Here is a 25,651-nt window from a genome sequence, read left to right as displayed (position 1 = left end):
CCAAAATGTCAGTTGTGGTTATCAATAAATGGCAAAGTGATAGGTCCTAGTTTTATGTTTTTATTTCTCCTTTTGGTTGTTTTTGATTGCCTTATTTTTTTTTTACATAAGTATATATTACTTTCATGGGATGAGAAACAAACTCAATTTGTAATGTATAACTTTGAGTTGCTGGTGAAAAGCAGCAAATTTTGAAACTAAGTATATTTTGTTTTGAGCTCGAACACTTCTCCTTGGGCTAAAAATAAAGAGATTTCCCGAGACCCTGTGAGACCCTCTGAGAGCAGGAAAACATACAGGATCCTTCCATTCCCTCTCTCCCACCAACGGTCGTCTAAGGTTGCTTTTTGTTTTCAGAACTAGCATCATGATTTGCCTGATTTTTCCTTTCCTGGAGTGTCACTGCTTCCTAGAACCCAAGTGACTGCCCAAAGAGCTTTCTCCACCGCTGCCAACCTATTGACTCGTCTTTGTCCCCTGTGGGGATGTAGAAAGATGGCAGTTTGTGATTCATGGAGGGCTCCGAGAGGATAGCCAACCACAGCTACCAGTGAGTGTTCACAACACCATTTGGGCAAGTCCTTGGGCAGCACGTGAAGCAGATGTGCAGATGGCAAAAGGAGAGACAGCAATAGCCACAGAGGAAAAAAAAAAAATGTTCCCTCACAATTAGCAGGGCTAGACCAAAGAAAACCCGGCGAAGTCCTAGGAAGCTAGACAGTGTATCCACAGGTCACTGATGTATCTTCAGTCTCCACCTAGTGCTGCAGACCTCAGGTAAACCTCAGTTACAGCCGCAACTGAACCCGTGTGGAAAAGGCGGCATCGGTCTCCCCAGCCATACCACCGCATCGGGACACCCCACCATTTTCAGCAAAAGCCAACAAACGAAACACCGGTTTTTGCACCTGTTTCTGCAGAAAGGTGACACATCAAAACCTCAGAAGGGGTGAAATCTGTACTCACGTTCATTTGGTCAAATTATTGCTACATGTATTTACGAGCTACACCAGTGCTTAATCAGCATTTTGCAAAGTGCTGAAGGACTAGAACATTTTCTTTTCCTAGTAGATACTATATTTATTGAAAGAAAGCCTACACTCATTTTTCCTTTACTGCTTTATTGAAATGATTTTAAATGTCTCCATCGGAGAACATAGTAAGGGCAGTGAATGACAGATTAATTTGATTTGGGGTCAAAACTTCGGGAAGCTGCCTCCTACCCCCCTCACCCTGCAGTACTCAGTGCTAAACACTTGTGGCATTGCTGCAAAGCCAGTCTGTTCTGATGTAGAAATACTACATAGTCTCGAAATTCTCGGACCAGCTGTCTTCCAGTGACCATGAAGTAGCTGAAGATATACATTTTTTAAAAACCACACTCTAGCCACACAATACGATTCTAAGAGAAGAAAGCCCAACATCCAAAGTAACCCTTCAACAAACTTTGCACCAAAAGCTAACCATAAAGACAAACGGTGCTGGCAAGAGTTACAGTGTTAAGATGATGTTTCTTTTCCCCTCCTGGAGACTGTATTATAGACTCTCGTGGTGCAATTCCATGTTTCTAAGTGACCTGCAGAATAAAAAATAAATAAATAAAGATTCTGGTATCAAGCACATCAGTTTCAGATGTACACAGACATTAGCTTTCAGTCTATAGGGAGTTAAGGTCAAATATCAAATACTAAGTTACTGACAAAGATGGATTAAAATACATGTAGGAACAAAAGAATATCCATGGAATTGTTCTGAGAGGTTTGGAAATTGAGTTATATTTCTCAACTAAATACAGTATCGGATCCCACACTGAATCCTGGACAGAAAGGAAAAATGTTTAGAAAAGGACACTATTGGGCCACCTGGGTGGCTCAGTCAGGTGAGTGTCCCATTTTGGCTCAGCTCATGATCTCACAATTGATGAGTTCAAGCCCCACATCAGGCTTTGGGCTGACAGCACAAAATAAATAAACATTTTTTAAAATTTTTAAAAAAGAGAAGGACATTACTGGGTCAATTGACAAAATTGATATATAGGTGGTAGATCATATAAAAATATCAAATTTGGAGGCACCTGGGTGGCTTAATCTGTTAGGTGTCCAATTCTTGATTTCGGCTAAGGTCATGATCTCACGGTTCATGAGACCCCCAGGTTGGGCTCTACACTGAGAAGGAAGAGCTTGCATGGGATTCTTTCTCCCTCACTCTCTGTCCCTCCCCAACCTGTGGGCATGCATGAATATGCTCTCTCTCTCTCTCAAAATAAATAAATAAACTTAAAAAAATTATGTACTATATACCAAGAGAAAGAGAGAGACACAGAGGAAGAGAGTTAGAGTGACAGAGGCAGATAAAATGGTAATGCTAATGGAGCAAAACACTGATAATTGGCGAATCTGAGTAAAAGGTGTATGAGGAATCTGTGCCATTCTTGCAAACTTCCTCCAAGCTCAAAATTACTTCCAAAGAGAAACATAAATAATAAAAGTTATACTTCTTTTGACTAACCGTACCCAGAGCAAATCAATCTTTTTTGCTCCTGAGCAGTTGCGTGTTTTTCTTATACTATATTGTTTTGAATTGTTAATATATTTCTTTGAATTTAAACTTGAATCGCCCTCTCTCCATTTCTGATGAAGGGATGCTGAAGTCTCCAGCTATGATAGTGGAGTCAGCGATTTCTCCTTGCAGCCTTACCTGTTTTTACCTCCCGTGCTTTGATGCTCTGTTGTCCCATGCGCACGTGTTAAGGATTGTCTTCTCGGAGAATTGACCCCTTTATCATTTTATAATGCCTTTCTCTATCCCTGACAATTTTCCTTGCTTTGAAGTCAGCTCTGTCAGAAATTAGTACAGCTTTTCCTTGCTTTTGATTAGTGCTGGCATGATTTATTTTGTCTGTCCATTTATCTTTAATCTATAGGTACCTTTATATTTAAAGCGGGTGTCTTGTAGACGACACATAACTAGGTTTTGTTTTTCGATCCACTCTGACCGTTTCTTTTTTTTTCTGCTTCATAATTTCATCATGAAGACATTCATGCAGAAGAGTTGAAATATTTGTACAATGAAGATACACACGCCCCCACCTGGATTCTCCAGTTAACAGTTTGGATTTTCTCCTCTCTGCTTCCATCGCTCTCTCTTCTTGCATGCTGTGTTCCTTACCTATTAGAGCTCTTAGCATATTAATCATATTTGTTTTAAATTCCTGGTCTGATAATGCCAACATCCCCTGCCGTATCTGTTTGTAATGCTTGCTCTGTCTCTTTCAATTATGTTTTATGCATCTTACTATACCTTGTCATTCTTTCTTGATAGTTAGATATGATGTACTGGGCAAAAGGAACTCTCTGAATACGCCTTTAGTGATGTGGTGCTGGGGTGTGTGTGTGGGGTTGGGGAGGGAATAGTTCAATAGTCCTCTGATTAGAACGCAGTCTTTGGTGGGCCTGTGTTTCTGGACTGTGAGCCTCACAAGTGTTTCTCAGTTTTTCTTCTCCTCCAGCTGGGACAAGACGACTACAGCTAACTGGAGTTGGTATTTCCCTTCCTTTTGGTCAGCTGGGCTCTGATAAAACCCCAGAAGGTGAGGTTCTAGTTAACTAGTTTCCACTTGGGGCAGGCCAGGTTAAGAACAGCGTGCTGTATTTAAACATGATTCCTTTTCTCCTCCTGCTGCTGGAAGCATGAAAGGAATTTTTTCCAATACTTACTGTGAGAACCTGCAGAGCTCCTGGAGGTAAATTTCACCATATTGTGGGTGTCCTGCTATGACTGGTCCCCCTGGAGTTGCTAACCCTCTGAGTTGTCTGCACTGAGGTTCCCGTAATTTGCCAATTACAGTCGAGGTTTTCATACTCCAGTGCTGTATCCCTGGAAGCTTCCACTTGTGAGTCTTTGCTCTCGTAAACCGTAACTTCCTATATCCACCTGTCTGTCTCTCCAACCTTTGGGGGCAGAGGTTTGCCTTTTGACCTCCCCTGTCCTACAGATCCAAGAGGAGTTCATTTCTCAGCCTGTTCAGCTTTTTACTTGTTAGGATGAGCGGCAGTTTCTAAACTGTGTGGAACCAGAAACCAGAAACCCTCAAATTGCCCTCTCTCTGTATCTCGTTCCGGTCCATGACCTTGTGATTTTGTCAGGAGTGATAGTAACGGAAGCACTTGTATTCTGGCTAGCTAGGTCCCGGCACTTTGCTCAGCCCTTCCACACAGGCAGTCCTTGTAGCGACCTTATGAGATAGGTACCGCTGTAATCCTCTCTTTATAAATGGGAAAATGAAGCGCAGAGGGATTCACTTAACAATTCACTCCAGTTATTAAATGGGAGAATCAAGAGTCAACTCTGAGCTGTGTGACTCCGGAGTCCATACTCTTAATCATTATAGCATGCTGTTTTCTAGCTCTTTTGTATGGTCCTGTCCATTCCGAATCCATTTCCCGGTAATGTGCTCAATGTCAACACTTTTCTAGGGTATGGTGTTGCTCATATTCATTTTGGCTAAGAAATGAGGAGCACCTGGGTGGCTCAGTTGGTTAAGCATCCAACTCTTGATTTTGGCTCAAGTCATGAGCTCACATTTCATGAGTTTGAGCCCCGCATTGGGTTCTGTGCTGACAGTGTGGAGCCTTGCTTGGGATTCTCTGTCTCCCTCTCTCTCTGCCCTTTGCCCACTCACTCTCTCAAAAATAAACATTAAAAAAATTAATAAATGAATTACCAATGTCAATATAATACAAAAGAAATCTTTAAAACTATTTTCCAAATTACCTGGATTAAAAAAATATATATTCTCCTTGTCCCTTACTTTATGAAGCAATTCTGTGCCTGGAAATAAATAGAAAGTTCTGAATGAGACATCGTTTTATCTTGAGGTTGTAAATGTTCACCAGTTAAAAGACACGGTACGATATCCATAAAACATATGGATAAAAAGACTAGGAAGCTCAAATAGATAATTTGAAAAACTTGAAGCAATAAACTGTGAAAGCATATTTTCCATTTAATAAAGATATTGCTTTCATTAATTTCTTTGTTATTTCTAACAAATCAATAGGACAAATGTATGTATATTTATATGTACATGTACAACAAATATTTTAATATCACAAGAGATATTAACAGTGGTTATTTCTGAGGAGTAGGACAGGAGTGTGGGGAAGGCACAATTCTTTTATTTTTCAGTTCATATTTCCTGTATTGTTTGAAAGTTTTACTATAAGCACATATTACTATTATAATGTTTTGAGCTAATTTAAAAAGTACATTACCCAGGAGTTGGAAAAGATGCCTAACGTACACAAAGGAAAAGGAATGAACGAAAGTCATAAATGTGTTTTCTGCTGTTTGATTATCAAGAACAGGACTTTATGGAAGGGATCCACCTCAAGACCTGGCCCTACTGCAAAACGGGCACTTATTTTTTGGGCACTCCTGGGCTTATAGGCAGAAATTAGCCTATAGAAACGGCTGGTCCCTAGAAATGAGCCTGTCGGTCAGTGTAGACAGAGCACAGTGGTTTGAGAGCACTCGGGACAATGCAGTTTATTGCCAATTCAGTAATGAACAATAATTACTGAATATCCACTGCTTGCAAAGTACTATATATACATGTGGGAAATAAGGAAAGAAAAGATCTGCTTCCATCAAGAAGCCAACAATCCTCAATGGCGGTGGAAGAAAACACACAGGAAATGAAATTGTATTTTCAAAAAAACATACCAGTGAGTCATCTTGCGAGCCAGATTTTCGGCACCTAAGATGCATAAATGGGCCTATGAACTCCCGTTTTAGAGATCTGCTTTTTCATAATTAAGTTTAACATCTAGATATCAGTGTGTGTGTGTGTGTGTGTGTGTGTGTGTGTGTGTGTGTGTGCACATGCATACATGAGTGTACATCTGTGTGTTATTTCTGGAGTTGTTACTTTTTTTCCTGTTGTTTTGTTTTACTTTCTAAAACTTGCCATCTCCAAACTCATATTTAAAAAAAAGAACAACAGCACACACATCTTACTTCAAATAGTTCTTCAGTAACACAGATACGGTTCTAGAAAAGCCACGTCTTTAAATCTCATTATAGCAAATATCTTTAAAAGAAAACAATATAGTAAACCTTTCCCAATGGTGGGATTGCTATGTTACTGGAACAACACTTTTTTTTTACATTTATTTATTTTTGAGAGACAGCGTGAGCAGGGGAGGGGCAGAGAGAGAGAGTGAGACACAGAATCAGAAGCAGGCTCCAGGCTCCGAGCTCTCAGCACAGAGCCGGATGCGGGGCTTGAACCCACGAACTGTGAGATCATGACCTGAGCCGAAGTCGGAAGCTCAACCGACTGAGCCACCCAGCTGCCCCAGAACAACACTTCTTAAAACCCTGATATGACCAAAGAATTCAGGCAGTTCCTAAAGCAATTGTTATGATAAGGATACATTTCTTACCAGCCAATAGTTTGCCTTTAAAACCTAAATAAATCCTGAGCCCTGTGTGGTCCAGTCTATTCAGAGATTCACATTAAAAAATGAACAGTACAGCAACCAAAGTAGATAAATTTTTTTTTATTTTGTTAAAGTAATTTTTTTAAGTTTCTTGATTTATTTTTGAGAGACAGCATGCACAGGGGAGAGGCAGAGAGAGAGAATCCGAAGCAGGCTCCGCACTGTCAGTGCTGAGTCAGTCCCATGCGGGGCTTGAACTCACGAAACCATGAGATCATGACCTGAGCTGAAACTGAGAGTCAGACGCTTAAGGGACTGAGCCACCCAGGTGCCCCATAAAAAGAAATTTTAATTTTCACTTGTGTTTCTGAAAGCAAACCCAATTCATAATCCAGTGTACCAAGTTTCAAAATTCCCTTTCCTTTTCCTAGCTTATAGCCCTGCTGCTGACCCATAGTCCCTCATTCTGCAAAGCCCTAAAATATCCCAGACGCCCAGCTGTACCACTTATCTGACTCTTTCCCCTCTCAGCTTTTATTATGTTGACCAACTGGGTTTCCTGACGTCTTTATAAATTTCCTTTTCACTTTGCATATTACAGTAAAGAGCCAGGGCGGGAAGGGCAAAGAACTCGCTTGCCTTTTTCCTTTTTCTCCAGCCCAGTGCCTCTCTGACCTTTCTCTGAATTCTGCAGCATAAACGTGCCAGGAATCGGATGGACAGGGCAGAAGCAGCAGAGATGCAAAGCAGGCAAAGATAAATTTTCATTAATGTGAAAGGGACCAAGAAGAGAAACACTTAGGACACAGGCATTCATATAAGTCTCCTCAACACATTTACTTGAATCAAAAAATAACAGCTGATTAATTTGTGAATAGTATTTCTTAAGTGCTAAAAGATAATAATGGCTAGTATTTATTTAGGGTTTACTTTGCACCAAGCACTAATCTAATCTCTTAAAATGCATAATCCCAGTTACTCATCCCAACAACCTGGACAGTAGGTAACCATATTCTTCCTGTTTTGTAGAGGGGGAAACTAAGGCACAGAGAGGTTAAGTAGCTTGTCTGAAGTCACACAGCTTCACACAGCAAGGAGTGGCTTGATATTCAGACCCACAGCATCTCTCTCCAAAGGCTAGACTTTTAACCACAATGTAAGTAAAATACTCCCCAAACTCTCCGTTATCAGTTTGGTCCAATTTGCATTTTTAGACCTACTTTGTTCTTGGGCTGGATGTCCAAAGATACATTTTTTGATGATTTCCACGCTGTGACATGTACTTCCCTTGCAGAGCTGCTGGCGGCGTTTTTGTTTGCTCCCCTTCTTAACTTGACACCTAGAGACACATGCAGTAACCGTATCGGTATAAGAAACTTTTTTTGAAAAAATGAGTCCACCCACGGTTTTAGATTCTTCCCTTCTAGAGTGCTTTGCTCCCAGGGCTACCTGGGTGGCTCAGTCGATTAAGCGTCCGACTTCACCTCAGGTCATGATCTCCTGGTTCACGAGTTCCCGCCCCACGTCAGATTCTGTGCTGACAGCTTGGAGCCTGGAGCCTGCTTCAGATTCTGTGTCTCCCTCTCTCTCTCTGCACCCACCCTCTGTCTCTGTCTCAAAAATGATTAAAAACATTTTTAAGAATTAAAAAAAAAAAATTAGAGTGCTTTGCTCCCAATGCTAAAGGGTCTGAGAAATAAGACTTCTCTGACTTCTATAACATGAAGGGAAATTAAGTCATGGATGCTTCTGGTTTGTTTTTTCTTTGTTCAACTGGACAGAAGAATCTTATGCTATCACAACTTTGGCCTTACTTTGTGTATTCACCGCCTAGTTTTACTTAAATTTCTCAAGCAGTGGAAGTAAGCAGGCTTACCCTGTTTGCGGGCGTATTCTGCTGCTTTGGGTGCCGTTAACATGGCAAAGGGGTGCAAGGAGAGGCGGAAAGGTGGAGCTCGGGGAACCTGAAAGGAAAACAGTCTTATTTTTAGTTTTGAAATTAAAAACAAATTAATGTTTATTCATTTGAGACAGAGAGAGAGAAAGCGCACAAGCAGGGGAGGGGCAGAGAGAGAGAGAGAGAGGCATAGAATGTGAAGCAGGCTCCAGGCTCCAAGCTGTCAGTGCAGAGCCCGTCACTGGGCTCGAACCCACGAATCCCGAGAGCATGACCTAAGCCTAAGTCAGACGCTAAACTGACTGAACCACCCAGGCGCCCCTTAAAAAAATTTTTTTAATGTTTATTTATTTTTGAGAGAGAGAGAGAGAGAGAGAGAGAGAAACAGAGTGCGAGCAGGGGAGGGGCAGAGAAAGAGGGAGACACAGAATCCGAAGCAGGCTCCAGGCCCCGAGCTGTCAGCACAGAGCCCGACGCGGAGCCCAAACCCACAAACTGTGAGATCATATGGCCTGAGCCAAAGTCCGATGCTTAACCGACTGAGCCACCCCAAAACAGTCCTGTTTTTAAAAGCTGCACACACTTTGTGCCGTTAACAGCCGCGAGTTGCGGCACTTGGTCTGTTGAAGTAGCCGTAGGCCCCTCACAGAGCATGGACGTCTGCTGGTGGAATTCATGCCTCACACCGTATGCACGTTCATTTGCTGCCTTTGCTGCCGCGCTTGGTCCCCTTTGCCCGGAAGGCTCGTTCACACGCTGACCCCGCTCCTCACCTAGTTGCCTGGGACAACCATTCCCTCCTTTTCTGCCTACAGGCTCCTCCTTTTCCATTGAGCTAGAGCTCAGATATCACCTTTTCTGAGAAACTCGCCCCGATGTCTCCCACCTCCACTCTCCTATGCTGGCACCCCACCCCCCCACCTTACCCCCCAGGCAGAATTACTGACTCACTCCTCTGTGAACTCAAAGCATGCACTCACGTAGAAGAGCCGCAGTGTGTAATATCTGCACTTAGTCATAACCCACTGTCTGCTGCTCTACACCGGGGACTTCTTCAAGGTTAGGACTGTCTCTTCATTCGTTCATTCCTTCAGTGAGTTTTCACTGAGCACCTACTACAGGCCAGGCCCTCTTTTAGGAGCGGTGGTTACTGAGACAGACCAGGTTCCTGCCCTTCTGGAGCTGAGTAAGGAATCACAAACAATAAATGATTAGACAACCAGGGTAATCCTACATTGTGATGGGCTTCATAAATGGAACAAGATGGTGTACTAGCAAGTGACTGGATAGCCACCACTTCAGAGTGGCCAGAGGAAGCCTCTAGAAGGAAGCAGTGTTTCAGCTGAGATTTCCAGAGTGAGTGGCCGACGGCCCTGGGAAGAGCTGGAGAGGAGTACTCCGGGCAAAGGGAATGAGAAGGTCCTCTTGGAATAACCTGTGTTTCCAGACACAGAAAGGAAGCCAGGGTGGCAAGAGCATAGCGAGAAAGGGGAAATTGTAGCTGGGGCTGAGGAGGGAGGCAGGAGCCAGATGCCCTGGGTCCTTGTTGGCCATGGTGTGGAGCTTACGTTGCATCGATTCCAGGAATCAATGGAAGCCACCGACATTTGTTTAAGCAGTAGGTTGAGCAGGTCTGGTTTAGCTCTGCTGCTAAACAGCAGGAGAACAGGAGTGTGGAGAACAGGTTGGAGTGTGGAAGCAGGGAGCCCAGTTAGCTAATTTAACCTTTTCTCTCCAGTGCCTTAGAGAGGAGGCCCTCAAGTGTCATTGGCTGGTTGACTAACTCCCATTCCAGTCAAACAATAGTGGTTAAGAGCAGACACTTTAGTTTCAGACTGGCTGGCTGTGAAGGCAGGCTGCACCATATACAAGATGTGTGACCTTGGGCCTGTCACCTAACTCCTCCTGTTTCTTCACGTGATAATAATAACACCGGCAGTGACCTTACAGGGTTGTGGTGGGGATTGAAAAGTTAACATATGTAAAGGACTTAAAATAGTGCTTGGCACATAGTACCATATATTAGCTTTCAAATTAATGACAACAGTAATTATTATTTATGTTTGTTATCACCATCATAATCATCATCTTCCTCCCTGACTCATCTCTCTCTATTGTAGTGAATTACCCAGGGCAACAACTTGGCCACCATTTCCTTTACAGGATCCTGCCTGGAAATAACTAATCGAATAACTAATAACAAATAACTACTCAGAGCCAGCAGGCCTGAAGTAATTCATATCCCTCTGCAAGACCAACAAGTTTCTGCTTTCTCACCGAGAGAGCTTCAGGCATTACATTTACAGAATTTACAGAACTCTTATTTCTAAGGAGCAAGATGTGATTATACAATTCTCTTTATGTGTACATTCCAACAAATATGGCATTTCATCAATAGGACACTTTTACATGATATATAACTGAGGCAAATACCGAAAGAGAAGGACAATAAAATAAATACCCATTTTTAGATTTCCAGGTCAGTAGACCATTTCTACCCTACCATCCAAACTCTTAATGATCAAGTTCCCACATCACTGGTATTCCTTCAAAGTAAGTAGAAATCTTCATTTCCATGAGAACTTGAGTTTAAGATAATTGTGTGGTTTATACATAGGTGGGATTTGGCGGGGGGGGGGGATAGTTTTTATTTTTTGTTTATTTTATTTTATTTTTCTTTAAAGTTTATTTATTTTGAGAGAGAGAGGGAGAGAGAGAGAATTCCAGGCGGGTTCCACACTGTCAGCAAGGAGCCTGACGGAGGGTTCAGGCTCATGAACTGTGAAATCATGACCTGAACCAAAATCAAGAGTTGGACACCTAACAGACTGGGTCACCCAGGCGCCCTGGGGGTGTATTTTTTTGTGAAGGAAGGTACTGTATTTATGTGTTATTTTGCAATTTTCAATAAGAATAACTGAGCAGAGAGCCAGGAGAAGCCTGTGTTCCTTACCACCCTGTGGAACCTTGGTAGTGACCCTGATCTGCCCACCTCCAGACTCCTTCACATGAGAAACAGATTCTGGTTTTCACGATTACTATAGGTTTTTGGTTATTATCACACAGAAAACATGGATTAAATAATAAATGTGGTTGTGTTCTCTTTGTTGACAGAATAGTTTATAGCCACCTAAGCAGGAGCCCTTCTAAATTTGACCTCAGCTTTCGCAGCGCCTGGGTGACTCAGTAGGTTAAGCTTCTGATCCTTGATTTCGGCTCAGGTCATGATCTCACAGTTTGTGGGTTCGAGCCCCTCATCGGGCTCTGTGCTGACAGTGTGGAACCTGCTTAAGATTCTCTCTCCCTCTCTGTCTGCCCCTCTCCCACTCATTCTCTCTCTCTCTCTCTCTCTCTTTCTTTCTCTTTCTCAAAATGAATAAATAAACTTAAAAAAATAAATTTGACCTCAGCTTTCCTTTTTTTTTAATTAGAAAATATGTTTATTTGAGAAACAAAATCCCTGCTTTAACTACATCTGTAACAAAATAAGAGGGATACAATTAAAGTAGTAAATGTTTACAGAGAAAAATTTATAGCTTTAAGTGTATATATTAGAAAAGCTCAAAATCCATGATTTAAGCTCCCCGCCTTAAACCGGACAGAGAAGAGCACATTTGCTCAAATAAAAGAGATGGAATGAAATAATAAAGAATTCCAAAAAAATAGAAAACAAGTACACTACAGGAAAAAGAAAATCAAAGCCAAACCTCAGCCTTCTTTTAAACGGCTAACATATTTATAGAGTATACCTGCTATCCAGCATTGTAAAAAATTAAACATAAGCAACGGCCTCCGTCTTCAAGAAGTAGATATCTATTCAGAAACATGGCCCTAAAACACAGAAAGTAATAAAATGAGGATTCGTATTGGTGGGGCGATTATGGCTATGAGAACGGCCCTTCAGAACAACATATGCCAGGTATAAGAGAAAGAAAACTGGCTTATACGTTGTTCTCGATGCCTTTGAAGATTCAAGACTTGATGTTTTTCATGCTCTAGCTCCCTATCCACTGGGGAAGACAGACCCTGATGATTTTAAAGGTCACTGCCAGCTCAAATATTCTATGGTCCTGATAATCTGATGGCTCATGCAAGCAGTTCCTATAGCTTCCTGTGTGGTTTGTGTGAGAAATTATTTTCAAAGTAGGATGAAATGTAAATCCTAAACCTAGAGTTGATTGTACATTCTTTTTTTTCCTTTAAAGCTATTTCCTAATATCATCATCGTGTCAGTGTGGAAGTATTATGGCAATTCTTATTTCTTGATTCAAGTTCTCCTTAGGTGCCATATTATGTCCGAAGCACATTCAACGAGAGTTTGTTCTAACTGGAAGCATGAAGAGGGAGAGAAGATGGGGATGTGTCACGTAGGAATGTGCACAAGAAAGGCCCCGGATACATCATTAAGGGCTGAAGAGCATAGACAGGAATCTGCACGAACCTTTCTTTCAGCCTTGAGCAGTAACTTATTAAAATGTCATCTGGTATCACTGAGACAGAAGGTGGAAAGTTTCTGATTCTAGATGTCAGAGTGATCAGGTATATGCGTATGACAATCATATTTTCCAAAGTAAAAGCAGGGCACGTGGTCTGGAAAGACAGTTGGATCTGTCCAAGAAGTTTTTCAAATGTGCTTGGGATGGGGCAACATCGTATTTTCCAAACCTATTAATGTCTGTGAAGAGAAACGGCAAATTTCAAATAGGAAGAGTACTGGAAAATCCAGGACTGATTATATATCCTGTAGTAGAATAAACAAACAAACAAAAAAATGGACAGAAGATTTTCAGCAGGCACTTCACAAAAGAAGAACGTAGAAATAGCTGCTCATTGATAATCAGAGGACTGAAAATTAAGACCACAATGTAAATTAAGACCTCAGCCACTTAACAGACGGACAAGCTTACATAGCCTGAAAGCAGCAAGCAGATGACCTACACTGCAGGTAGAAGTGTAAATTGGTACAACCATTTCGGAAAGCAATTAGACTTCATGTCGAGTTGAAGATTCACATCCCTATGACGTAGCAGGTTCACACCTAGTTATAGACCATGCAGAAGCTCTTTCACTGAACACAAGGGCGGGGCACCTGGGCAGCTCAGTCGGTTAGGTGTCTGACTCTTGATTTTGGCTCACGTCATGATCTCACGGTTGTGAGATCAAGCCCCAAGTCCGGCTCTGTGCTGACAGCGTGGGGCCTGCTTGGGATTCTCTCTCCTCCTCTCTCTCTGCCCCTCCCCCACTCACATGCACTCTCTCTCTCTTGCTCTCTCTCAATAAATAAAGAAAGAAACAAATAACTAAATTCTTGTACTGTACACAAAGAGACATATCACAGAAATCATCCCAATGTCTATAATGGAAGAATATATAAATAAACGGTGGTGTACTCTTCTACTGCGGAATACTATACGCAGTGAAAATAAACTGTGTGTAACAACAGGGATGAATTTGTGCAGCATAGCGTTGAATGAAAAAAGGAATAAAACATTTGCTCTATTTACGAAGACTGTCTTTTATATTACTTATATCGAATTCAAAGAATATGCAGAAGTAAACGATACATTGATTAGACATGTATATGCGGTCAAACTAGAAAGAAAGAAAAGAAAATGATAAACTCGTGATTCAAGATAGTGGAAGCCTGGAGCAAAAGGAAGGGTAGGGGCTCCCAAAAGGAAGGGAGAGCTCCCAAATGGTTGATACGTCCAATTTCATCCACTTGGCGGATCTGTTGTTTGCTTGGCCTTTATACTTTCAACATTTATTGTGAGTATTCATTTGGACATCATGGATATTGAAAGCGTGGTTTTCAATCTCCCATCAAGAAGATCTGCCAATACTGAACTTTTGTATAAACGCAGTGGGTCCCTGTCTTTATCATGAAAACACTTTTTCATTTTTGTATGATTCAGGCTGGGTCAAGAAGAGAAGACACTTGGCGGATTATTGTGGTGAGTGCCTGAGGTTGGGGCTGCGAACGGGTCTGAGGGTGGAAGATGGGCCTGCTGCGGAGAAATCAGGCTGCTATCAATGGACTCCGGGGGGTGGGGGGAAGGAGGCTGACCACCCTGAGTGTGTTGAAGGCCCCCACCCTGTGCCAGCATCATGCACCTGATATGAATGCTCAGAACGACCTAGCAGGGTTGGGTAAGTGGAATCATGCATATTTACACATAGGGATATTGAGAATCGGGGAAGTTAATAACTTATCCAAGGCCACACAGCTGGTAAGGGACAGAACGGGGACTGGACGCCAATCTCTGAAGAGCATGCTTTGAACTTTGGATGCAGTTAAGCGATGGCGGGTCAGACTCTGGGGTGTGGCTACAGGAAGAGAGAAGGAAAGCAGAGAGGTTCCGATGTTCTCTACCACCTCTCCCCGTCTTTCTCCTGTCTCGGTTGCACTGATTTTTACTCTCTCTGCCTCCCTTTCCTTTTTTCCTCTTTCTCTGAGAAATGGAGCTGAGGAATGTTTTTATTGCTGGCTTGCTTTGTTGAAGGCAGATTTATGCTCCTTTTTTTTTTTTTTTTTTTTTTTAGTTTAAAATCGAGTATAAATAATAAAACGTTGAAAAAAAAAAATTTAAGGGCGCCTGGGTGGCGCAGTCGGTTAAGCGTCCGACTTCAGCCAGGTCACGATCTCGCGGTCCGTGAGTTCGAGCCCCGCGTCGGGCTCTGGGCTGATGGCTCAGAGCCTGGAGCCTGTTTCCGATTCTGTGTCTCCCTCTCTCTCTGCCCCTCCCCCGTTCATGCTCTGTCTCTCTCTGTCCCAAAAATAAATAATAAAACGTTGAAAAATAAAATCGAGTAGCCTATTTTATATTTATCTAAAGTAATTGTAAATAACTGTCAGTGGTGTGAGACCTTTACTTGATTTTTTTTCTATAGGTCCAAGGCCCTCAGCAGAAAAATGGCTCCCTGTCATTAAATAACAGCTCCCTATCAAGAATAGAACCTGAGGATAATTGACAGAACAATACTGGGCCTATGATGCCTTTCTGTCACCAGGTGGCAGCAAATACTCCTGAAGAAAACCATCAAGCCTTTGCACAACCCACTATATACTGTAGCCAATTCTAGTGGCCAGAAATTTACATAATCTGATTAGTATTCAACAGGGCTTTAAGCTCTTGCTTGGGGAGGATTTTAGCTGTTGTCTAGGAGACATTTTATCCAAAGGAATCAAGGTTTATTCAGATAGGGGCGCCTGAGTGGCTCAGTCAGTTAATCATCCCACTCTGGATTTCGACTCAGGTCACGATCTCCCAGTTGTGAGATGGAGCCCCGTGTGGGACTCTGCACTGAGTGCTGAACCTGCTTAGGATTCTCTCTCTCTCTCTCTCTCTCTCTGCCCCTCCCTGGCTTGCAAGTGTGCACGGGCTCGCTCTCTCTTTCTCTCAAAATAAATAAATAAACATTTAAAACAACTCAAAAAAGTTTATTCAGGTATATGCAGTAATTCCAGAAGAATCTTTGTCAATAACTTCTTTTGAACAACCTCATCCCCTAGTTAAATCAATTTTTTGAAATTATGTTAAACCTTGGAAGACTTTTATTTTTTTTTTAATGTTTTTATTTATTTTTGAGAGAGAGACAGAGTGCGAGCAGCGGAGGAGCAGAGACAGGGAGACACAGAATCTGAAGCAGGCTCCAGGCTCTGAGCTGTCAGCACACAGCCCGATGCAGGGCTCGAACTCATGAACCACGAGATCATGACCTGAGCCGAAGTCTGGCACTTAACCGACTGAGCCACCCAGGCACCCCTGAAAGACTGTTTTAAAATAGCTCTTCCACTTTAATCTTTGAAATGCTACATCTCCATTGAGGGTTCTACTAATTTTTTAAATAAGATGTGGAGGAGGTCCCTGAGTTGAGCTGATATAAAGCCACAATAGAAAGGCCTGGGTGGGCATTCTTGCAGCAGGGAGGAGCTTATGAGGTCCACAAGGGTAGAGGATCCTCAGACTTTTTTATTGTAGCTCAAATGGTATCATACCCTTTGTGATCATTTGGTGTCTAAAATAGGCAAAGTTTATATTGTGTTAATAATATATATGGATGCTTGATGAGCTTTTTAATTTTTTAATATTTAGAGCAGTGGTTCTCAACTAGCTGTGATTTTGCTTCTGAAGGGACATTTGGCAAAGCCAAGAGACATTTCTGGTTATCACATTGGGGCAAGCTATTGGCATCTAAAGGGTAGACAGAGGCCAGAGATACTGCTAGACATCGACAATGCACAGGACGGCCCTACACACACAACAAAGAATTATCTGGCCTGAAATATTGAGAAACCCTGATTTATAGGAACATAGAGGAAATCGAATACCCAAATCCCAAGTACCAGAACCTTAACTATAGTTACTGAGGTTACCATGTGCCCAGCACTAGGGGCTTGACTAATTCACCTCATTTCCCACAACAATCCCATTTTCTTGTCCCAGTTTTTATGATGAAATTGACGCTGAAGGAACTCAGATGACTTACCCAAGACCACTCTGCCTGGAGCTGGTGGGGCATGGGTTCACACCCAGGAAGTCTAGCTTTAGAATCCTCATGCTTAACCCCTACACAAGCTGCCTTTCCTGTACAAACCAATAAATGAGCTGATAGATCCTGTAACAATAAATAAATGTAGACCTTTGAAGGAACGCCCCCTCCATGACCATATTATGTATTTCCCTTCCGAGTTGGTCATTGTGTAGTCCATGTGCACATCTGGGCTTTTTGTTACTGGTCACCCATTGTCCATTGTGAGGATAGAGACTGTGTATAACCGAACAGAGAAGGTGCGCAATAAAGTCTCTTTTACTGAAAAAGTGAAAGACCAGACGTATAGATAGAAATTGGCCAGCCTTCCTCTAAACAGCATGACTTCCTGTTCTGGCCCTTTGAAAGGAACCTGGCCTGAGCTACTCAGGCACCCATGTTTGCAAACCTTCTTAATTGGTAACCCAGCCAAAACTAGAAAGGTTCACAGGGCCATCCCCTCCAGGATATGATTTTTTTATATTTGCCCTTTGGCCATTTGAGTGAGACCAACCAATCAGTGTCTGATGACTGCCCAGCTGTTCCAAGGCACCGGAAGATAAGGAAAAACACAATGGCTAAAAGGAAAGGGTTAAGCTGAGATATTAATGTGTATGTGTTGGGTGTATTGGGGAAAGGGGGAAAGATGGCAGCCTGAAAGGGAGAAAGCTGCAGGGAAAAAAAAAAAAGCAAACAACCCAGCAGGAATGAAGCATTATGGTTTGCTTGGCTCTCTAAAGAACCAAAAGGGTTGGGCTTTCTTTAAAAACCAAAAACAGCTTGGTCTCTGAGGAAAACTGGGCACAGAGTGGCTTTATCTCAACCAGGTGGAATGTCAGGTCCAGTACAAGATATAAAACCCATAAGAAAAGTAATCTTGCCTGATTCAATCACCATTATATCCCTTGCACCTACAACCATATTGAATGAATGAATGAATGAATCAATCAATCAATCAATGTAGTTGAAGCTAGAGTGATCAGAGAAAAGGTACTGACTTCCTCTGTGATCAAGGGAACTTGAGTCTCAGAACTAGAGCCAGTTTACATATGGATTAAGGTGATGGGACAGTGGGATTCAAAGTTACAACACTTCTTAGTAAATGCTTGATTTTTTTTTCCTTTTTTTCTTTCTTTTTGTAAATGCTTGACTCACAAGCTGGACATGGTGAGTTCTTGATTTGCTGTATGGTCTGCAGGTAAAGAACGGGGGGGGGGGGTGCTTTTCTGTGACCATAGCCCTGCCCCTGCCCTGGCCTCCCTGCCAAGTGCTGGTGGGGGCATCCACAGTGATCGTGTGAGCAGAGGGCTGGGTATGTGGGTGTGGGTTGTCCCTCACTCCCACTGCACATCCGCCTTTCCTCATCCATTTTCTACAGGTATCTAAAGGTAAACGGATAGGTAGTTCACATCTAAATAGCACCTCTTGTTTAATGCTCACTAAATGTCCATACGTCCATAAGTAGCAAAAACTGAATTGGCTGTAAAGACCAGAAGGCAAGGACCGAGGGCTCTGTAGAAGAGGTGTCAGAACTCAGGTCACTGGAATTGTGATAATTGCCGCGTCTACTGTTGTGATTAAAGGACCCTCGCGGGAAGAAGTGTGGCAGCAGCAAACTACAGAATGTATCACGAGAACAAACCTTGCACATCTTGCCTGAGTTCTGGATGTTCTGGTGCATCATGCAAGGGGAGTTCTTGGGCTTGCCAAACGTGCATTACAGAGTAAGCGAGAGATTCTGTTCACCAGAGACAGAGGCAGAATCTAGACTCAGAGCTTGGCGACCTGTTTGCTGCCTCTACTTAGCCTTACGCAAAACACATTTGTCCTTATGAACACAGCCCTCACGTGAGGAAAGCGTTTTACAAACCTTTATGAGCCAGGTAAGGCGTGGTCCCCTCTAGTTTTGTATGTTTCGATTAACAACTGTTATTTCATGCAGTTGACAATGTTAAAAATCCATTATAAATGTATAAAAATAAAGAAATCCTCTCTAAAATTTCCTCTTATTGATGGTCTCGGGTCTCCCCTACCTTGGTGGCCCCAGAATTGGTAGAAGAATCGGCTCCATACATTTTAAAGATTTCCTCAACTGGGAGACTGTTCTGTTAAAAAAAAACAACAGAACCAACAAATGTATTATCATATCATGGTTTTTCTTTTATTACGACACAAAGCAATTGTAGCTCCAACATGTACAGCATCATGCCTGGATAGCATGCGCACTAAATAAGTAATTTCTGAATAAGCAGGTAAATCAGAATCACCTGTATCCAATTATTTATGTCTTTCATTCTGGGTTTTTTTTTTTTTTTTTTTGCCTTTTATTTATTTATTTATTTATTTATTTATTTATTTAACGTTTATTTATTTTTGAGACAGAGAGAGACAGAGCATGAACGGGGGAGGGGCAGAGAGAGAGGGAGACACAGAATCGGAAACAGGCTCCAGGCTCTGAGCCATCAGCCCAGAGCCCGATGCGGGGCTCGAACTCACGGACCGCGAGATCGTGACCTGGCTGAAGTCGGACACTTAACCGACTGCGCCACCCAGGCGCCCCTTTTTTTGCCTTTTAAATGAAGGTTTTCACAATACCATATAGGCATAAAATATTTTTTACTGTATCTTTAAAACCGGAACATTTAATATTAGTAAACCTTAAGCATTTAGGAAGAACGGTTGAAAAATAAAATAAATATGCATTAATATCAAAATGCACATAAGTAAATATAAAATCCCCATATATGCAAACAGTGTTCTTTACCTTACCATTAAGATTCCAGCGTAAGATGATAAAATCATTGCTTCTCTTTCTTTCCGGTTTGGATATGTGGGTCTGCCATGAAATGGCATTTTCCTAAGGGGGAATAGGAGTAAATAACAATGGAAGGTTTATTTTTGGGTTTTTTGGACATCTATTAAGTTTATAATAATAATCCATAAGTAATCTCCAATGGCCATGTGTTATGCATCTTTTTACAAAATTAATGTGGTGAATCTGCTCTCAGTAAAGTACACACTTAGAATTCTGAATCTTCCAACAATGGTGATGAATTTGCCTTCGTTGGTCCATGTTTTCACAGCTAGCAACCATTGGCCACTATGGTGGACGCTTATGGTTTTGCCAACCCGTATCCTCTTCCCCTTCTTGATGGAGGGAACTGCTTTACCCACTGTAAGCCTATGTGCTTCTAGGGAAGCCATGAACACCCCTAGATTCCAAGGGTAAAACACTGTGGACTAAGCTAGTCAGTGTATTCCATGCCCCCCACCCTCCACCTCCAGACAAATCAGGGGCTGAGGCACAATTGAGACACAATCCTGTGATTTTTTTAAAAAATCTATTCTCCTTTGGACTGGATGTTGCAATAAAATGGGCTGAAATTAAGAATAATGTCCACCCAGGGGAAATAGTCCAGAAGTAAATCCTGATGACACGATTTGAGTTTTGAATTAAGCCCTGCCTAATGCAGACCGACTCATGGACTTTTCAAACGCAAAGTTAATAAATTCCTTCTTCCCTCCTCTTTTGGGGGGTGAGGCTTAAGTCTGGATTTTCTGCTTATTACAACTAAACCCTAACTGATATAGCGAGCCAGGACAAGGTGTGTGTTCTAAGGCAATGGAACAGAAAAAATAACTGGCCTCTGGAATAAGCTATTCAATCCTGTCTTCATTAGTTCCTTATTTTTAGTCAGTTGAGTGGGTCTGCCTGGCAAACATGGCAGAAAATGCCAATAATCCTGGAAAGGATTGACACAGCTGTAATTCAAACACCTCAGCCCAGGTAGATATTTAGCTAAATGCTTAAGAAATTGTGTTTGATAGTCCTTCGAAAGAGCCTTTACCCACAGAATTGACTGTTTTAAAAATCATGGCATGGGCACAGTAAAGTATGGTCCATATTTCTAAGACAGAACATTATGTGGGAGAAGGATCTTCATCTGACAGAAACCAATGCGTAGATACAAAATATTTAAACAAGTATATGAGTTCTCCAAGTTGACAACTATAGGGTTTCTTCAGGTTTCTAGCTGGAGAGGGATGGATACTCACCCTGCAGTGTTTTCAATGTTTTTTTTTTTTTTTAATGTTTATTTATTTTTGAGAGAGAGAGAGAGAGCGTGCATGCGAGCAGGGGAGAAGTGTGAAAGATGGGGACAGAGGATCTGAAGCAGGTTCTGTACTGACAGCAGTGAGCCCGATGGGGGCTTGAACCCATGAACTGTGAGATCATAACCTGAGCCTAAATTGGACCCTCAGTTGACTGAACCACCAAGGCTCCCCACCTTGCAGTATTTTCCAATCAGAGTGCCTCGTGGTGGATGATGCCAGATAGAAGTTTTCTCTATCACTACTCATAGTCATACATTTGAAAGAAAGAAAGAGAAAGAAGAAAGAAAGAGAGAAAGAAAGAAAGAAAGAAACCATTTCCACTTACACTTTCTCCCACTCCAGCCAAGTGAAGTCTTCCAAGTGATCCAGCCATTGCAAAGCAACATTGATGGCCAAGTCATAGTGTGCCTGGGAGCGGGAAGCAGACAGAAAAGGGATGGGCTTAGACATTGGCCGAAGCACTCCCTGGACCCAATGACAATGGCACTGCTAAGCCTATTCTACTACATTGTCACATCCACAAAGGTGAGGATCATCAGCTATGTCCAGTAACCTGATTCCCAGACAGAAATATTTAGGGATCTTCAGTCATTACATTTACCTCTCACTAGAACTGATTTTTGTTTTTGATTTATGGTGACAGGAAAAGAAAGGGTGGATTCTTGGAAGGAAACTGGGAATCAGGGAATCTGGGTTCAAATCTAGGTATTGCCAACAACTCATGGTATATCTTCGGGTAAGCAATTGATGTTTTCAGCACCTCACTGTCCTCAAATTTTAACATAGAAAAAAGTGAAGGTGGGGGGAAGAGGGCCTCAGAGAACAATTTTGAATTCTGTGAACAGAACGTCAGAAATGTGCTCCCAGGGGCACCAGGGAAGTGGTGTGTCCACCTGGGGTGTCACGGAGATCCCGGGAGGCTTCAGAGAGAGGGTCCTGGTGGAGCTGGGGCTTGAAGTATGAGGAGAATGTTGACAGGTGGAGGACTCGAGGGTGGAGGGACCAGCATGAGCAAAGGACTAGAGGTAGACCCCAATGAGTGGCTTGCTAAGAGTCTAGTATGCAGTAAAAAGCTGAGGAGCACTTCAAATGTTCATTCCTTGCCTGCTGACCATCTTTTCCTGGTAATTTCTAAGCATATTCACCTTGTCCCCCATCCAAATATTCTTTCTCCTCTCTCTACCCTGCCCCCCTTCAGAAAAGGGAAGGTTGGTTTTGTTTTCGGGGTTTTAGATGGGTTCTAAGGTTCTAACCTTTTCAAAACAATGTACAGTTGACCCTTGAACACCCAGGGGTTAGATGCACCCACCCCTGCAGTCTAAAATCTGTGTACTGTGAATAGCCTGCTATGGACTGGAAATTTTACCAGTGACATAAACTGTCAATCAACACATATTTTATATGTTGTATATATTATATATTGCATTCTTATAATACAGTAAGCTAGAGAAAAGTTGATTAAGAAAATCATAACAGAAAATACATTTACAGTATTGTACTGTATTTATTTAAAAAATTCTGTGCATAAGTGGACCCACACAGTTCAAATCTGGGGTCAAATCAAGGGTCAACTGTACTTACTTCTTCCAGTGACTAAACAAAACTAGAGAGTGAACAACAACAGCAAAAAGAACTGTGATTGGTGGTTGAAACCTAATGGAAAGGTTGATGCAGGGCTAGCTGTGTGGGCGTGGCCTGTTTGCTCATTACAAATACAAATTCCCCAGCCACACCCCCCCAACTTCCGGAATCAAAAGGGCCTTGCGATGAGACCTCATTAAAGTTTGAAAGCACTTATCTGATCGATTTAAGTTCCCCACTGAACATGTGCACAGAGATGTACTTTAGAACACCAGGCCTAACTGCTTATTCAGCTCTAGGGAAGTCAGGCAGGGACGGAGGGTAGGGCAGGGACACATCCTTTCTTCCTTAATAGTGCAAACAGGTAAGCATAAAGAAGCTGAGGATTTACTAATTTCTTGTGAATTAGGCCTTTACATAATTTCCGTGAAGGGAACTTTCATTACAGAACATGAATCTGAACTTCAACATTAACAATGATGAAGGATTTTGATTATTCCATTCTTTGGTTTTCTCCATGAATGCAAACGGTAAATAAGTAAGTAAATAAATAAATAAAATTAGAGAACTGCATAACTTATTTTGTCAAAAAAATTGTTGAACAACATGTATGTAACGTTTAACTTTGCATCCATTTTGCTTTTTAATCTTTTCTAGGAGAGAAATAGCCAAGAGCAAAGAGTCTTATAACTTGGACTTTCTCGTTATTTTTGCTTTCAGTGTAATGAGTCGAAAAGACCGTGTGGAGGACTCTAGGATGAGGACACTACGGGAGGATCAAGATTAGGCTTATTTAGGATATACATTAGGTCCTAGCTCTGTCCCCTGAACACAAAAAAACACAAATGTGACTTGCGTCGGCATGCCTTTCTTTACCATATCATCTAGAAAGGTGAGTTGCCTTCTTCCTTTTGGGTCAAATTCATTTTCCCGAAGTCTGATGCCAATATAATCTCCCCTTAAAAGCAAGAGAGCAGCATTGAACCATTGGGAAGGAGAGGGGAGCTCAGTTTGCCGAAGCGCGCTCTTTCCAGTGCCTCCCCTCCCCCACCAAAACCCAAGAGCTCTGGTAGCTCAGCCAATATTCACTTTGAGTTAAAAGGCAATTCTGCAACGGTGCAGGTTTAAATGTTCAACCACTATGAGCTTACCTCACATTTATCTAAAAATTAGACTCCCGTAGTCGGAACAGGATTCATGGGAAAGCAGGAGGCGGGGCTGCGTCACAAATTCCCACACGCAGAAAAGGTTTTACAAAACCCAAAGGATTGAGATCCACTGTTTAAAACAAAAATTCCCTTGCTGCCCGTGTTAAACTCAGGCAGAATGTCCACAGTTGAAAAATTCCAGCTCTGTGATATTCTGTATGGATGTATTCTCTCGCCCTAAGGCCCCTTTTCCCCCGTTAGAAAGCAAATACCCTGAGGAGGAGTTATACAGAAAAGCGTACCAGAAATTCCACTTTTAGTGTGTCCTGTGCGATCCTTCCCTACCAGTGATTTTAATGAGGGGTCCTGGCAGGAAAAGAGAAAGTGGTTTACCGCTCCCCACCCCCTCCCCAGCCCCCCAGGGAGAAGAGCCTGAAGGACCTGATAAAGGAAAAAGGATTCTGGCTCCCCGGGTCTATCTGCACACTTTTACATAAGGCCAGTTCTGTTTTCAAGGTCTTTACCAAGCACTATGGGCAAGTTACTGTGGGGGGTGGGGTGGGGTGGGGTGGGGGCTGGGGGTGGTAAGTTTGTGTCTGGTTTCTTAAAGTTCTGAGTCACTAGGCTAAGATTTAAAAAAAATTCTCAAATTTTTGCTTTCTAATTCCAAGGCAATTTATTTAAAGTAGCCTAAATGTATTCTTTAGATATAAAATTATTCTTATATCAGTTTTGAAATGCCAGTTCTACATGGAGGAATTGACATTCCTGATAATAGGTTTTTTTTTTATTATTATTATTATGTTGGCTTCCAAGCCCATACATGGAATTATGTGTAGTCCTACATATTTTATTCCAGTATTTCTTAAGGACTTGTTAAAACATAATTATCTTAGTAGGTAGAGAAAGGACATTGGATGAAGACTGTGATAAGGTCTTTGATAAAAAGGATATTATTGTTGTGCCTATAATATATATGAAACAGAACAGCCTTTTCTCCCCTTTTCATATGGTCTGTGATTTTCACCAACCTCTTAACAAAGTACCAAATCATAGAAAAGCTACCGTAGGAGAAAAAAGATTTTTCCATGGGAGAACTTGGCTTTTTTTTTTTTTTTTAAGTTCAAATGGCAAGAACAAGGAGATGAATTATTTAGTTGATAAGACTAACAATGAAAGAGGCAGGCTACACTTATAAATGTACCTTTGGGCACATTTTGCAGAAATCTCGCCTGTGTTCCTGGCAGGGCCCTTTCAAAGGCACACCCTGTCCAGTAGAGGCAGCCTGGCCTGGGGGTTCAGCTGTCAGGTTCCAGAATGGGGATGCCTCGGATGTGCAGTGCACGGTCTTGGCAGAAACATCTCTCCCAAGAGAGTCAGCATCCTGCTTTGCACCACACGTGAGGCTTCTCAGGCAGGAGGCAGAAGCCAGATCATCTAGCTTTCTCCTACAGTGCAGGAATCCATTCTTCTCTCAGATTTTTACCCTCTGCCAATATCCAAACCATCGATGACCTGAAACCCACCAAATGCCGAGTGTAATGAACGAAAGCTTATTCTCAATCATACTTACAGGAGTTTTTTCATTTCCTTCTTTAGGAGCTTTCTTTCCATGATTAAGGCTTGTCCAGATGAGCAGATATCTGTAGCTTACACTGCCCCTGATATCCTTGGGGAAGAGTCAGCCTCTTTGAGCCTACAAGCTACAGCAGCAAATCAGAGAGAATTTGAGTTAGGGATGCTATCACTCCAAATACCAGTCATGGAGTCCTAGACTCTGGAAGGGATCCGGGAGTGTGCAGAGCTCAGGCCTCTTATCCAGCCGGTTCCAGGTTGGAATTAAACTGGCTTGGGGGTGGGAGGGCGGTGCACTGTACCTTGAATTTGTCTGACACCTCTTATTCTTTCCAAGTTTCCCAACATTCACCATTTAC

General features: G+C 42.2%; 1 protein-coding gene across 1 annotated transcript; it reads right to left on the bottom strand.

The window, feature by feature from the left end:
• Window positions 1–788: 788 nt before the first annotated feature.
• On the bottom strand, window positions 789–25,331 carry CC1H2orf80 (chromosome C1 C2orf80 homolog). The gene is made up of 8 exons (XM_047868779.1): window positions 25,291–25,331; window positions 23,446–23,527; window positions 21,314–21,396; window positions 19,642–19,729; window positions 18,906–18,977; window positions 8,320–8,407; window positions 7,664–7,782; window positions 789–914 (listed from the first exon to the last, which is right to left on the bottom strand). The coding sequence occupies exons 1-8, from the start codon at window positions 25,329–25,331 to the stop codon at window positions 789–791; spliced, it is 699 nt and encodes a 232-aa protein (XP_047724735.1).
• Window positions 25,332–25,651: the final 320 nt, after the last annotated feature.

Source organism: Prionailurus viverrinus, chromosome C1 (assembly GCF_022837055.1).
Source record: "Prionailurus viverrinus isolate Anna chromosome C1, UM_Priviv_1.0, whole genome shotgun sequence".
Taxonomy (NCBI): Eukaryota; Metazoa; Chordata; class Mammalia; order Carnivora; family Felidae; genus Prionailurus; species Prionailurus viverrinus.
Note: the sequence above shows the minus strand (reverse complement) of the source record. Positions and strands in the feature narration are given on the sequence as shown.

Excerpts from the sequence above, each read along its gene's own strand:
- CC1H2orf80 (XM_047868779.1), bottom strand. The coding sequence starts at position 25,331 with ATGGAAAGAAAGCTCCTAAAGAAGGAAATGAAAAAACTCCT. Across the intron at positions 23,528-25,290 it reads AAGGAAATGAAAAAACTCCT|GGGAGATTATATTGGCATCA; the intron begins GTAAGTATGATT and ends CTTGCTTTTAAG. Across the intron at positions 915-7,663 it reads ACATCCAGCCCAAGAACAAA|AAACAGGTGCAAAAACCGGT; the intron begins GTAGGTCTAAAA and ends ACCTTTCTGCAG.